Raw genomic sequence first — 16260 nt, forward strand, 5'->3', positions numbered from 1 at the left:
ATCATGTAAATACACTGACTGCAAAAGTGGGTCAAAGGGTAGGAATTGTACAGCAAGGAACTGACACCCCAAAGTCTGCCCACCATCTACAAAGCTCGAGTCAGGAATGAAATGTAATGCTCCCCACTTGCCACAATTCAGGACAAAGTAGCCCACTTGATTGGCACAATAAACACCCACTCCCTCCACCACCAACACTTAGTACCAGCAGTGTATACCATCTACAAGATGCACTGCAGAAATTCACCAAGGCTCCTTAGAAAGCACTTTCCAAATCCCAAACACTTCCATCTAGAAGGACAAGGGTAGCAGAGACATGGGAACACCACCACCTGCAAATTTCCATCCAAGCAATTCATCATGCTAACTTGAAAATATATTTCACTCCTTCAGTGTTTTCAGTTGAGAAAAGTTTCCACAGTTGCAGATGACACAAAAATAGATGGAAAGGCAATTGGTGAGGATGACAAAGAGTCTGCAAAGAGATAAAGACAGGTTAAGTGAGTGGGCAAAAACTTGGTGGATGGAATATGATGTGGGAAAATGTGAGTTTATGCTCTTTGGCAGGAAGAATAGAGGCTCTGAATATTACTTAAATAGAGTCATAGAGATATACAGACCCATCGGACCAACTCATCCATGCCACCAGATAGCCTATATAAATCTAGTCCCATTTGCCAGCATTTGGCCCATATCCCTCTAAACCCTTCCTATTGACATAACCACCCAGATATTTTTTAAATGTCATAATCGTACCAGCCTCCAGTACTTCCTCTAGCAGCTCATACCCTATACGCACCACCCTCTGTTTGAAATAGTTGTCCCTTAGGTCCGTTTTAAATCTTTCCCCTCTCACCTTAAACCTATGCCCTCTAGTTTTGGACTCCCCCACCCTGAAGAAAAGACCTTGCCTATTTACCTTATCCATGCCCCTCGCAATTTTATAACCGTCTATAAAGTCACCCATCAGCGTCTGATGCTCCAGGGAAAATAGCCCCAGCCTATTTAGCCGCTTCCCATAGCTCAAACCCTTCAACCCTGGCAACATCCTCATAAATCTTTTCTAAACCCTTTCTAGTTTCACAACATCCTTCCTGTAGGAGGGAGACCAGAATACCATGCAATACTCCAAAGTGGCCGAACCAATGTCCGCAACATGATCTCCAAACTCTTATACTCAATGCACTAACCAATAAAGGCAAGCATACCAAATGCCGTCCTCATTATCTCATCTACCTGCAACTCCACTTTCAGGGAACTATGAACCTGTATTTCAATGTCCCTTCGTCCAGCAACACTCCCCAGGACCTTACCATTAAGTGTATAAGTCCTGCCCTGTTTTCCTCTTCCAAAATGCAGCACCTCACATTTATCTAAATTAAACTCCATCTGCCACTCCTCGGCCCATTGGCCCATCAGATCAAGATCCCATTGTACTTGAGATAACCTTCTTTGCTGTCCACTACACCTTCAATTTTGGTGGCATCTGCAAACTTATTAACCACACCTCCAATGTTCACATCCAAATCATTTATATAAATGATGAAAAGCAATGGACCAAGCACCTGATAGCATATCGCTGGTCTCAGGTCTCCAGTATGAAAAACAACCCACCAACACCATCCTTTGTCTTCTACCTTTAAGCCAGTGCTGTATCCAAATAGCTAGTTCTCCCTATATTCCATGTGATCTAACCTTGCTAGCCAGTCTACCATGAGGAACCTTGTTGAATGCTTTACTGAAGTCCATATAGATAACATCTACTGCTCTGCCCTCATTAATCCTCTTTGTTACTTCTTCAAAAGAAATGGGGAAAGACTGCAGAAAACTACAGAGCAGAGGCATTTGGGAATTCTCATCCATTAATCACAAAAAGCTAACATCCAAGTTCAGAGGGTAATTAATAGGGAAGGCAAATTGAATGTTGGCCTCTATGCCAAAGGGAATGGAATATAAAAGTGCAGCTAAAACTGCACGAGGCAGTAGCAATGCCCACACTTCTTGAATGAGTAAAACTTTATACTTGGCTAAGGAAAGCAGCTCAACCTCCGCTGAAACCACATGCTCCCGACATTACTAAACCAGCCGCTGGCTGGGGGCAGGGTTCAAACCTGAAAGAGACGGATGCCACACTGGAGAAAGTTCCAATAAGAAGCATGAACGGTGAGGGGGTGGGGCCTCGTGGGAAAAGACCATTGGACAGCCCAGATAAGGGAGGGGCGGGACACGTTGTTGGTAGCAATTACCAATGAGGAGCTGGGAAAGGGCAGGGGCGGAGCTGGGTGTCGGAGCAGTGACCAATGGGAAGCGTGGACCGTTAGGGGCTGGAGCCGGGTGTTGCGGCAGTGGCCAATGGGAAGGGGGAGGGGATGGGTTTCCAAGGGGGAACTTGAGCGCAGTGTGGGTAGACGTTAGTCATGTTGCCGGGGTAGTCGCCATGTTGATTACTCTGTGCTATGTTTACCTGTGGATTCGCCTGCAGAAATGCTATGCCATGATCATTTTTCGGTCCGTGCGGCGCTTCCACCGCATGTCTAGCCTTACCTTCACTGCGTTGCCGCCGGACAGCGAGGCCCGGCCTTACAGCTCTTCTGCAACTGTCCAGGAAAACATCTGTGTTCGTCTGGCCGATAGGGCTTTCCTCCTGGCTGAGCCCCAAAAGGTGATCCGCGCGCAAATTCTTAATCCAAGATTGTCACACTTTATTTTTAACTTAATCATCATTAACACGAATTGGACCTTCTGCTTAGTTGTTGAGTCTGCCTCACGATTCTTGTAGCTTGTAATCTGATGGATGTTTTATACTATGCTCTTTTGAACTGTTATAAACTTTTTTAGTACAGTAATAAATTACATCATTATTCCTTTAATCAAGAGTATTGTACAAGAAACTAATTGCATGACATTATGAAAAATATTACCCTATTTCCGGACTCTGCTGCATATTGCTATCGTTATGCTAAGTAATGACAGTATGATGCACAAGTGTCAAATTTGACCAAAGACGTAGACATGTGCTTTATGTGCACCTTCATTCTTGCTAACTCTTCATAAATTGTTTGGATTTGTGTAAATGTGCTATATCCGTGGGGTGCAGAATCAGTGCTCTTTATCTTGGGCAAACAGAAACTGTACTTGGCTTTCTTATCAAATTGGTTTGGAGCGTACTGAGTTGCCCGCTGGGTTTCAATGTAAGATATCCAAATTAACCAAGTATTATTGCAAGGATGTTTGATTTTGGAATGACTGGATTCCTGATTAATTTCGAATGAAGTTTAAATGGTTTAAATTTCGAAAGACATTGAATCTATGATAAATGTGTTCCAGTAATGTCACGTTTGCCGCCTAAAACATGCTTTTGTTTAGCGTGATGTAACCCCATATTCAAGTAAGGTCGGGAAGGAAACTACAGGCCATCTAGCTTAACATCTGAAATAGTGAAATTACTAGAATCTGTAATTAAGAGTGTTATGGTCGGATACTTAGAAAATCAGAATTTGATCAATCTGTCATCATGGTTTTTGAGAAAGTAAATTCTGTTTAACTAAGTTAATAGACTTTTTTTGAGAGAATAGCAAACAAGGTAGATAAAGGGAAACCTGTGGGTGTGATATGCTCGGATTTCCAAAAGGTGCCACATCAAAAGGTTCTCTACAAAATAAAAGCTCATGATGTAAGAGATAACATACAAGTATAGATTAAGGATTGCGTAAGTACTATGAAGCAGTGAGCAGGGATAAATTTTGATTTGGCAAGCTATATGTGCCACATGGATCAGTTTTAATATCCCAGCCATTTACAATTGATTTTAATGATTTGGATGTGGGAATCAAAAGTATTCTAGTTAATTTGGCTGATGACTGTAAGATAGGTAAGAAATTAAGCTGTTGAATAGGTAGATAATCTGAAAACGTCAAGATAGGCTAAGTAAGTGGGCAAACCTTTTTAAATATATTATGGTATAGTGTAGTGGAATATTGTATGAGAAAATATGAATGTGCATACTTTGACAGAAAGAATAGAAAAGTTACATACTATTTAATGGAAAGAGACTGTAGAGCTCTGAGATGCAGTGGCATCTGGATGTTCTGGTACATGAATCATAAAAAAGTTGGTTTGTAGGTTTCCCATGATTGTGATGGTAAATGGAATGCTGGCATTTATTGCAATGGGTCTGGAATATAAGAGTAGGCAAGTTTTAATGTGCATGGTCTTGGTGAATTTTGTCTCCTTATTTCTAAAGGAGTCAAGAAGTCAAAGCTTTTTGTCTTGCAATTACCAGGTGCAATTATTAGGGTGCAAGAAACAGGCTTGAAAAAGGGTCACCAATTTATACAGCGTGAAAATAGGATGCTGATTTGTTAGGCTGATGTCAGTGTGGAGATGCAGCTGTTAACTGACAGTTTTAGTTCTTAGACCAGATGGGTAGACTTGGATCAGTGTGGTTCCATGGGAATGCAGCAGAGATTGATAGTCTCCATGAGCCTTTTTTCCAATAACTAATCCACACTATGGAAAAATTGTCTTTTAATTATGATTTAAGGTTACCAGTTGGATGTGCACGCTGATGCAGTAGTACATACTGGAAGCTATATTAAAATACACAGGACTCAGTTTAGGTAGGCAAATGGAGTAAAGTCAGTGGTCATATTGGGAAGAAGGGAAAGTGAAGTGGAGTTGAGACTACAATCATATCAATTATAATCTTACTAAAGGGTGAAATAAGAATATAACAGCATAAGAAGTAGGAGCAGGAGTAAACAATTCAGCCCTCAAGCCTGCCCTGCCATTCAACAAGATCATGATTGATCTGCCCAAGGTTGCAATTCCTCTTTCATGTCAGCTCATCATTGCCATCAAAGCTCTGATATTTCAAAAATCTGCCTACCTCCTCTTTAAGGAATGTCAGTGCTGTAGTCTCTGCAACTCTCTGGGATAGATAATTCCAGACATTGACTATCCTCTAGTAGAAGAAATTTTCTTGCATCTCAATTTTAAAGGAGTGTTCCCTTACTCTGTCTGCTAGTTTAAGATTTCCCTATTAGTGGAAACACCTTCTCAACATCTATCCTGTCAAGCCCCCCTCAGAAATTTGTATGTTTCAATAAGGTCATCCTCAATCTTTTAACCTAAAGGCCTAACCTGTTTAGCAATTCTTGAAACGTCATTCCCTTTATCTGAAGAATCAGCCTAGTGAATCTATTTTGAACAGCCTCCAATATCATTACATTTTTTATTTAAATTCAGTGACTAAACTGTACACAGCAGTGTAGATACAACCTCAGCCATACCCTGTGCAGTTGTAACAAGACTTCTGTTTTTTAAATTACAAAATCCTAGCAATAAATGCTGTAATTCCATATGCCATCTGAACAATTTGTTGCACCTGCATGCTAACTTGCTGTGTTTTAGGCACAAGGACACCCAGGTCCCTTTGTACTTCATCTTTTGGAGTCTCTCTCCGTTTAAACAATAGCCTGCCTTTTGATTCTTCCTTCCAAAGTGCATGAGCTCTCACTTTCCTACATTAAACTCCATCTGCCAAATTTTTGCCTACTCATTCAACCTATCTGTACCCCCTTGCAATTGCATTATGTCCTCATTACAACATGCCCTCACAGTTTTATATTGTCAGCAAATTTGGATACATTTTTGTCTGTCTGTACCTCCAGGTCATTAACATAGATAGTAAATTATTGAGATCCTAGGACTGATCCTTGTGGCATTCTATTAGTTACGTCTTTCTAACCTGATAAAAGACCCATTAGTCTCCATCCTCTGGTTTACCAACCTGCTGGATCTTTTCAGGAATCAGGTGAGCCTGTATTATTTCGACCAGTGCCTGCACTATCTCTGCAGCATTTCCTTTAATACCCTCGGATGCAGGCCATCATGTCTGCCTTTAGTTCCATTCGTTTATCAAATATTTTATCCTTCGTGATAGAAACTGTTATATTTTCATAAGTACACAAGCCTATTTTCTCTGTGATTCTTTATCTTTAAAGAGCTGTCTACTGTAAGCCCACAAGACCAACTTTTCAGATAAAAATGCATAAAGAATTTCAGATGTTGATAATCTGAGTTGGGTTGCAAGAGAAGTGGATGCTTTGTTACCATAAATAAATATGGCTCAACAGTGAATTTGGGAGGTTGATTGAATTTCAACAGATGTTCACTGCGTTTCCCTAGAGATTGGGAAATAAGAACAGAAGACGTTGTAAATATTCATCAGATTAGTCGGCATTTATGGAGAGAAGTGGAGGTAATGTTTCATGCTGATGACCTTTCACCAGTTTGTTTTTTGCATTTATTTTTGACTATGTATCCAATTCCTATTTGGAAATGAATTTTTTCCCCAAAAATATACTTAAAGATATTTTCTATGAATAAAATATGTATATCCGTAATGTATATACATAAAGATATTATGTATACACATAAAGATATTTCTATGAATATAGTCACAAACACATCTTTTACACATACCGGACTGTATTTACATGCATTTGAAGTGCCAGGAGGGTCCAATAACTGAACGGACCCCAATTAACTTGGCAGAAAGACCTTAAACAGTCGTCTTTCCCCACTGCGCCTTGGCAGCAGCTGCCCCAAACTTTAGTGTGTCCCCCAGTACATAGTTCTGGACCTTGGACTATGCCAGTCTGCAACACTCGTTCAGTATCAACTCCTTGTTCTGGAAGACCAACAAGTTTCGGACAGACCATAGAATGTCTTTCACTGAGTTGATGGTCCTCCAGGTGCAGCCAATGTTTGCCTTGGTGTGCGTCCCGGGGAACAGACAATAGAGCACAGGGTCCTGCTTCACGGAGCTGCTTGGGATGAACCTCGACAAAAACAACTGCATCTTTCTCCAGACTTTCTTTGCAAAAGCACATTCCAGAAGGAGATGTGTGACAGTCCCAAACCCCAACCATAGCTGCTTCAAGGGCAGTATGCATTGGTGCAGACAGACTGGGCGCACATAAATGATCTCACAGGTAGTGCCCTTTTCACCACCAGCCAAGCAATGTCTTGACACTTGTCGAAAGTTCTGGTGATGAGGCATTCCGCCAAATGACTTTGACAGTCTGCTCAGGGAACCATGCAACAAGATCCACCCTCTTCTTTTCTTGCAGGGTTTCAACGACGCTATGTGCTGACGACTTTCGGATAGACTTGTGGTTGAAGGTGTTTTTTTTTTTTTGCAAATTTATCCATGAAGGACAGATGATACGGAACGGACCACCTGCTTGAAGTGTTCCGTGGCAATGAGGCCAGTCTCATCCTTTGCAACATCAGGGACAGGTGGAACCTGTACGTAGTGACACTTGGTGTTTGCATGCAGAGAGCCTATGCACAGCTTGATGCCATCGCACACAAAGGTGACCATTAGGATGAGGGCGGCGTTGGGTACATTTTCATCCCCTTGTTCAGAATTTTGTATATGGAGTCACTGCTGACATGGTCCATCTTAGACATCCAGATGAATTGGTAGATGGCTTGGGTGACTGCAACGGTGCAGTTTCGGGGAATGGACTGGACTTGCGCCAGGTACAACAGAGAGAGTGCCTCACGCCTGATGACCAGGTTTTTACCTGCAATGGAGAGGGAATGATGCTGTAAAAAGACCAGTTTCTGCTTCACCTTGTCAATGTGCTCCTCCCAAGATTATGCACATGCCTTGGCCCCTCCGAACCATATTCCCTGCACCTTCAGCTAATCTGTCCTGATGGTGAAGGTAATAAAGGATCGGTTGGCCCAGTTTCCAAAGAACGTGGCCTCGCTTTTGCCTTGATTTACCTTGGCTGCCGAAGCCAGTTCCAACTGGTTGAAGACACTCATGAGTCTGTGCATTGACAGCTGATCCGAGCAGAAGATGGCAACATCGTCTATGTATAGGGAGGCTTTGACCTGCTGGCCTCCGCTATCTAGAATAATCACCCCTATCAGGCTTACTACCTTCCTGATGGACTCAGCAAAAGGCTCTATACAACACACAAACAAGACAGGTGCGAGTGGGCAACCCTGCCTGACTCCAGATCTGATTTGGAAGCTTTCTGATTCCCACCCTTGAGACTGCATTCATGATGTTGGTGTAGAGCAGGAGGATCTAGTAGCGAATTCCCTCCCCAAAGCCAGTTTTGGAGAGCACATCCCACATGTACGATATCCTGTCGAAGGCCTTTTCCTGGTTCAGGCTGATGAAACAGGCTTTCACCCCCCCCTTGTCCTGCATGTAGACGATCATATTCTTGAGGAGCGTGAGGCTCTCAAGAGATTGTCCTGCCCAATACAGCATAGGTTTGGATGGCTGAATCATCGATCCCAGAACAGACCTGACCTGGTTGGCGATGATCTTAGGATTTTGTAGTCTGCATTCAATAAAGTAGACAAAGCTGAAAATTCCCAGCATGTAAGGTAGCATTTGCAGAGTGTTTTTCAAGTAAATAACTTTCTCATAATTCCACTTTTAAATGATACCTGAAATTTGCTTTGAAACATCTCATTTTCTAATTGTTGAAAACTAATTCTTATAAAGTTCCACTCAGTATTCAGTTGATGTTCTGTGTTAGTAAGGGACTTATGGCTTAGTAGTAGTCTCCCTACCTCTGGGCTAGAAGTCCCATCTGGAGTCGTGCCATAACATATAAGAATTGGATGATGAAAATAACTGATCCTGTGTTACTGAATTGACAACCAATAGAAGTAGTCTTGTTTTCTGCCTTGGGAAGTTACATGACCTTAAAATGAAACCTAATGACAAAAATGGGCTTCAAGGTTTCATAAATACAATCTTGGTATTTTAGTGAATTTTGACGAGTCTTTATTGCTGTAGTAATTAATGGAACAATCGGACCCATATGCAATACCACAACTGTGGCTGAGCCAGTATTTCATAATAATTTAAATGACTTCCTTATTTTTGTATGCAAAGAAATATAGCATAAAACCTAGGATTGTCTTTACTTCTTGATGGCCTTTTCTGCAAGTAACAAAATCACTTTTAGCTACTTGTAATTTCTTAGGGAGAGGAAAAGAGAATAAAGTTACACAATAATGTGCTATACATTTGAGTTCAATGTGAGACAAGGAATAAATACATAACAGCATTAATTGAATTTTGTAACATAATGAAGTTAGTGAACTAAAAAATCAAATTTTAATTTTTCAAATGTACCAGGATTGAAACAATGTAGCAGCCTAGCGTGTTTGTGACAGACCTGATCGCAAAGGCAAAACAACCCTTCCTTAGTGTTGTTATGAAGCGCTCTGTAGAAGACGCAACAATCTTTGCCTAGCTGTGAAGAATCGTCACTGACCAATCTACACAATCCATCAAATGGTGGACCAATTTTCAAAGGATAACCCAGGGAAATTGGTTGAAAAGGCTGTGTTTTATAATGGACAAATGGGGCAGCAATGTGAATGCCATCGAGCTCCTCATTGTTTGAAGAACTTGCAGTTTTGGAGAACGTCCAGGAAATCGTAAAAGGTAAAATTAAATTTAAAATGCTTAGAATTTCCTAATTGAAAAATGATGCTTTATACATATTATAATGCATATTACTTGGTTAACAGAGTCCAATCTACTTTTGCACTGGAAAGAGGTAATTGCATGCCTGAAGCTTGACTACTGATGTGCTGCAACCTGGTTTGGGGAGAGGTGTGGAGTCAAGGCACTCATCAAGATGGTTATGACTGATGAAAGTATTTTTTTTTGCCACTTCTTGTGCTTCCATTCTAAGTGGAAATGCAAACATTGTTGAATATGATGTCATTTGTTTTACAGGTGAACAGCTGACAAACCACCAATGCATTATGCATCGAGAATCTCCAGTGGGCTTAAGAGCCAACCTGAAGCCGGTAGTGAATGTGGTCAACATAGTGGTCAATTTATGGAAACACTGGCTCTGAGCAACAACCAGTTTCAGAGTCTGCTGGAGGAATTCAATGCAAAATATACGGATTTACACCAAAATGATGTATGCTGGCTCATAATGGTTTGCAACGCATTCACTTTGAGTTGCATCACAAAATTATACCTCTTACTGGAGCAAGGAATAATCAGTATCAGGGCTCTGCAGTGGGATCTGGTGGATTTCTCTTTGTTTTTCCCTAGACTTTGGAACGCTGGAAGATTTTCTTCAAGAAACTGAGGTTAATACGTCATGAAAAGAGCTTACTGAGTTGTGCTCATGCTTTTGAGACAAACTTTGACTGTTTGACTGTAACTTGGTCTTGTAGTGAGTTGTTACAATTTCCCTTCTACTGTAATTGAAAAGAAACTGGAGTGGCCTGTCAATTAGACAGTTCTTCAACAGTAAGAATTGTTTTCCAGTTCCTTCCAAGAATCAATGACATCACCATTTGAGAATACAACTTTTGACTGGAGATGCAAATGAAATTGACCAAATTCTGACACAATAAAGAGAAGGTTTAATATGGGTGCATTAGCATTCTGTAAATACTCTTAGGAGTGATTTGGAGATTGCAAGATCTTGCCTTTATTAATTAGCAGCACATACTTTACAGAAAAAAATCACAAATCAATCTGTAGCACTTCCACTGATGTTTGAGAACCCTCAGTATCTTCAGGGCAATCTTCAGTTGTTGGCAACGAAGTTGTCATGGTAAATGCAGTTTCCAGTGATGCAGAACTGAATTAATAAACAGACAGTACACAACAAATGTTCAACAAAAAGTTGTTTTATACATAATAAAGTCCATCTGCTCCTATAATGTGCAAAATGGTATGAATGTTTCAAATATGTGTAATACATATCAAAAAATAAATCAATTGCATTGGATTTGGTGCTTAATTATAATTTTGATTTGATTTGATTTATTATTGTCACATGTACTGAGTTACAGTGAAAAGTATTGTTTTGTGTGCTATCCAGACAAATCATACCTTACATAAGTACATCAGGGTAATAGAACAGAATATGATGTTACAGCTACAGAGAAGGTGCAGAGAAAGATCAACTCCAATAAATGAGAGGTCCATTCATAAGACTGTTAGCAATGGAGAAGAAGTTGTTCTTGAATCTGTTAGTATGTGTTTTAAAGCGTTTGTATCTTCTGCCCAATGGAAGAGATTATAACATTGATGGGAGGGGTCATTGATTAAGTTAGCTGGTCCAGTTACAGATTAAAGCATGTGTACACATGCCTTGCTCCAGAAGATTGGACAGAAGTAAATAGATTTTTTGATAGGCTTGGGAATAGGCCATGATCTTGTTTAACAGAGGAGCAGGCTTGAGGAACTGAATTGTTTGTTTTTGTTCCTATTTTGTAAGTTCATGCATGCCCTTGTTTATCCAAGGTAAGCGCTAGCTGTATTTCCACATGTCAACAGACAATATCTGGAATAGGTATCTTCTCAGGTTCACTGACATTCACTGATATAAATCAAGCTGATTTATTTCATGATAAGGTAATTGTACACAATACCAATTGAAACAATTCAACTTATTGTTGCATAATCAATCACAATAAATAAAATGTAATACTTCCCCACATAAGTAGGGCATATTGGCTTATCAAGATGTTTCACTAAAGCAATGATGCTCACAGTTTCCTTTTTAAAAAATTGACTGATAGCCACTATGCTGCTTCAGAAAGCCTCTCTGACAGTTTTGTGTTCCTATCTTGGCATGTATCAGTGAGAAAAAAATGTAGCACTAAATATAAAAGAGTGATCTCTTTCATGTAAAATTTGCCATAAAATTTTTTGAATGGTAAAACACACTTGCAATGTAATTAGCATTTTGGTAATGTTACGAAATGCTTTTTGTAGATATTCAAAAATCTAATTCAAAAGCTAATTCAAAAATCTGAAATTTAATTTTGGAGTTTCTGGAATATTCAGTGTTGCTTTGAGAGTGGAATGTATTGAAGACTACAATAACTGCTGAAGATCACTCTTGTTTAGACAACTACCATAGCCATTTGAAAGGCATACAGAATTGGGTGGGGAACACTTGTTTTTGTTTGCCAAAACTATTTGGGTGGGCCAGGTAAGTTAGTTGGAATTTGAACAGTTTGTTTCATGGAACTTGTGAGTAATACACTGGACATTACAATGAGGTTGCATTTCATGTTGGTACTACTTGATATTAAAATTGATTAATATGATAACTGGCTCAATGGCAAAGAACTGTAAATACTTTTCAGGGAAGCTGTACTACACTTCACAAGAAGTGAGGAGTATATCTGAGCAGTTATGCAATGTTCATCAGTTCAACTGTATTTTGATTTTATGATGACAGGAGATAACTTTGTAAGCAGAAACTTATATACACGTTTAAAAGATTTTAAAAGGACGGTTTCAATATTCAGAAAAGGCAAGCTAAAATTCTAATTAGTGTCCATATTTGCTACATTACAACAGTGGCTACATTTCAAAAATACTTTGGGTTTTAAGTGATTTGGGATGTTCTGTGGTTGCGAAAGACTAGGTAAACGAACAAAAACTCTGCAGAAGTCTTTTGTATAATCCTTTAAATAAGTCTAATTTCTTTTTTAATATGAACAAAACAGTTTGATAATGTAACTTTTTTTTGCATCCTATGGGCTGAGCAGCAACATTTGAAGAATCTGTTTCTCCAGGAGTGTCTTAGCTCATTTAATTCCTGTGCACCCTGATAACTGGATTGTTGGAATTTCCCTGTGGAAATTATTTCTTCTGAGAGTGTAAGACAAAACCAAAGGTTGTAACTCTCAAAGACCCTGTGATTTTTTTCTCTAAATTATGAGCTGAACTTTCCTTCCTGGGGCTTGAACCCCTGCATGGAGTGGTCCAGACAACTCTGCTATTTTTAAAGAAGTGACCAATCTGAAAATATTTTACACATTCACATTTTGGGAACTGGTTTGACAGTCTTGAGATAGTTTGAAACTAATTGAACTTCACACTAATGCAATATAATTGGAAGCGATGCAAAACCATATTGGAAACATTACATTTTATTTAATCTTATTTTCCTGAAGGCATTGTCTCTCAATTTGAGGTACAGTTCTATAAGCTCTGTTTCATTTATCCAAGTAACCATTATCATGTGTTAATGCTGCAGGCTTCCCCACTCTGGCCAAACCCACATCATAAGACGTGGGCATCGCTGGCTAGGCCAGCATATGTTTCCCATTCTTAGCTGCCCTTAAGAAGATAGAGATGAGCTGCCTTCTTGAACTGTTACAGTCCATTTGGTGTTGGTAGACTCACAATGCCATTAAGGAGTGAGTTCCAGAATTTTCATCCAGTGACACTGAAATAAGGGCAATATATTTTCAAGTGTGAATGACTTGGATAGGAACTTGTTAGTGGTTTTGTTCCTGTGTTTCTGCTGCCCTTGCCCTTCTAGATGGTAGCGGTCGTGGGTTTGGAATTTCCCCCTGTTTCCAATAGGAGTGGAAATCGTGGATGAGCTTTTTCTTTGACTAACCCACTGCTGTTCTGACCGCTTTGTCCAGTCCTTACCTGACTATGCTGAGATCAGCTAAATCAGTATAAACCATATTAAATATTGAAATTTTATTTTAGTATATTGGTAAATGGGATTATTAGTTTGGTCAACATAGGCATGGTGGGCTGGAGGGCCTGTTTCTGTGCTGTATGACTGTATAGTTTAGATACAGCATCTTTGCTTCTGAGAGCTTGTAATGCTATTCTTAAAAGGATCAGAAGAGGTCATAAGAAATAGGAGAAGGCCATTTGAGCCTGCTTTGTTATAGCTATCCTGATTGTGATTTTAATTCCACTTTCCTGTTGCTTGCCCACCATAACCCTTTACTGTCTTTGGATCAAAAATCTATCTTTAACTGTGTTGAATATATTCAGTGATCCAACCTACGCTGCTGTCTGGGGAAGGGAATTCCAAACAATATTCCTTCTGCCCCTTGGAGGGTCTGCAAATGCGTCTGGCATGCAGACAAATTGATCTGATTCTGGTTCCAGAAGACTACAGAGGTCCATGCAACAGAAAGAAAATATTGAGAGAAAATAGATAACAAAGTCTAATAACCATCCTAGAGGAAAATAATTCTCACCTCTGTTTTAAATTTCTTTTTTAAAATCGTGCCTCTGAGTTCTAAACTCCTGCGCGAGAGGAATACAAAGGGAAGTGCTCTGAGCATCCACTCTGTTCCTTCATTTCAGGTCATCTTTCATTCCTGTCATTTTTCTCTAAGTTCTAATGAGTATAGGTCTAACCTGCACAAACTGTTTTCATAAGCTAACCCTTTCATCTGAGAAATCAGCCATGTGATCTTCTCTGAATGCACTAATATCCCTTGGGTAATGAGGCCACAATTGTACACCACGTATTCCCTTCCTAATAGCATTGTGTGTCAACGCACAGGAGGTGGACTGCAATAGTTCAAGAAGGCAGCTCACCACCACCTTCTCGAGGGCAGCTAGGGGCGAGCAATAAATGTTGGCCAGCCAGCAATGCCCACATTCCACAAATGAATTAAAAAAAAAATGATTTTACTAAGGCTTTGTACAGCTGATGAATCATATCCCTGCTTTTATACCAATACACACACACACAGCCCATCTTGCAGTAAAGGCCAGCATTTTGTTTGCCTAGTGAATCATTTGTTGTATCTACATGCTAGCTTTTTTGGATTGTGTACTACACAAATTGATGCAATCTCTCACCATTTAAATAATAACCTGCCTTTTTTTGTATTTTTCATGGCAAAGTGGACAGCCTCACGTTTTCCTGCTTTACCCTCCATCTACCAAATCTGTGCCCCTTCACTGAACCAATCTACGACCCCATGAAATGATTTCTAGTTCAATATGTTTCAGGAGTAATAGTTTATGCTGCATGGGTGTTATGAAAATTTGAGATTATATTCATACTTTTATACCAATGAAATTATCAAAGTAATAAATTTGTTAAAAAATGTTTATTTAAAATAAGTCATTATGATTTAATTCAACTCTCTTGCCAGAGCTAGTGCTTGTTAGTGGATCATTGACCTGTGCTATGGTCCAACTCTGGGAGAAGGCACCAATTAAAAGCAACAACTTGCACATTAGATAATAGATAATCAATATGAAAGCAGAAGCCAAGATGGGCAGTTCGGAGAGTCGAACAGATTATTAGTGTTTAACCAGGGGAGGGGAGTTGGGGTTCCCTTAACGATGGAGATATGGAAAACTTTAGGGATTTTTTTTTTCAGAGTATAGACAAATGAATCATGGATGCCAGAGGTAAGAAACTGAAGGCAGATATAAATGAAGTCAAAGTCAAGTGAAAAGTTTGTTTGAGGAAGGCTTTTCGTTTCTGTGGCGATAAGTTGGAAGAGCAAAAGCCATGGGTTTGAAATATGGACAAGCATTTTAAATTCAAAACATTAACTTGCCGGCAGTAAATTAGGCTGGCAAAAATGGGAAATCTGAATAGAGATTAGTGGATAGCACATGAGCAGCAAGGTCATGGGTGGAAGTATGGGATAAAATGGCTGGAAGATGAAACGCTAATGACAGGATTATGCAGTACAGTCTTGAAGTTTTCAATGTATGGGAGATTTTGGAGTCAATAGGTTAAAATGGGTAATTTTATGTTGTTAAGAAAGTGAGCTTGGAAACTCCAATCAGGAATGAATAGGATGTTAAGATTGTGAATTGTCTGTAGCCTGATAGAATGCCTGGAATCTGGTGGAATAGCTGGATCAGTGGCTTCTGTGATCTCAGTGTCCAGGTGGTGGAGGTTCTCGAACAAGTAGACAAAAAAGTAAAAAGAAATAGTGGTGAGGAACAATTAAGTACCATTAGTATATGCCTGTTAATAATGTTGCCAAAGTATAGTACACAAATGAAGAAAGGGCCAATGCTGTAATTAAATTTAAAATAATTAATCCAAGTGAAAAAAAAAGTTAACCAGACTTTGGAGCTAGTTATTAGTGACCATGTCAAAGGCTACAGATTGATGTCATTTGTGACTTTGGTAAGGGCTATCTTAATGCTGTGGAGCATGTGGAAACTATTTTAAAAAATGGAGGAAGGCTTCAAGTTCCATTTCAGTGTGTTTTATAAGCTGACCATTTGGCTGGACTGGAACAGTTCAAGAAATGGGCTTGCTACAACCTTCTCGAAAAACAATTATTGCTAGTCTTGCCAGTGACACTTGCTTCACATGAAAGAATTAAAAAATAACTTCAATTATAAAGTCATAGAATTGTACAGCACGGAAATAGAACCTTTGGCCCAACTTGTCCATGCTGACCAGATATCCTAAACTGCTTCAG

General features: G+C 39.6%; 1 protein-coding gene and 1 long non-coding RNA gene across 2 annotated transcripts in view; both read left to right on the top strand.

Annotated features, from left to right (window-relative positions):
• Positions 1-2390: 2390 nt before the first annotated feature.
• hlcs (holocarboxylase synthetase (biotin-(proprionyl-CoA-carboxylase (ATP-hydrolysing)) ligase)) overlaps positions 2391-16260 on the top strand; it is a 141014-nt gene continuing 127144 nt past the window's right edge. The window contains exon 1 of the mRNA XM_048603041.1: positions 2391-2662. Within this exon, the coding sequence (XP_048458998.1) occupies positions 2438-2662 (225 nt within the window). The 5' untranslated portion in view covers positions 2391-2437. The remainder of the gene's footprint in view (positions 2663-16260) is intronic.
• Positions 9186-10808, top strand: LOC125484428. Its single transcript, XR_007263248.1, has 2 exons — positions 9186-9493; positions 9791-10808. It is a non-coding gene; the product is annotated as an uncharacterized LOC125484428 (long non-coding RNA).

This window comes from Rhincodon typus, chromosome 11 (assembly GCF_021869965.1).
Source record: "Rhincodon typus isolate 14 chromosome 11, sRhiTyp1.1, whole genome shotgun sequence".
NCBI classification, from domain to species: domain Eukaryota; kingdom Metazoa; phylum Chordata; class Chondrichthyes; order Orectolobiformes; family Rhincodontidae; genus Rhincodon; species Rhincodon typus.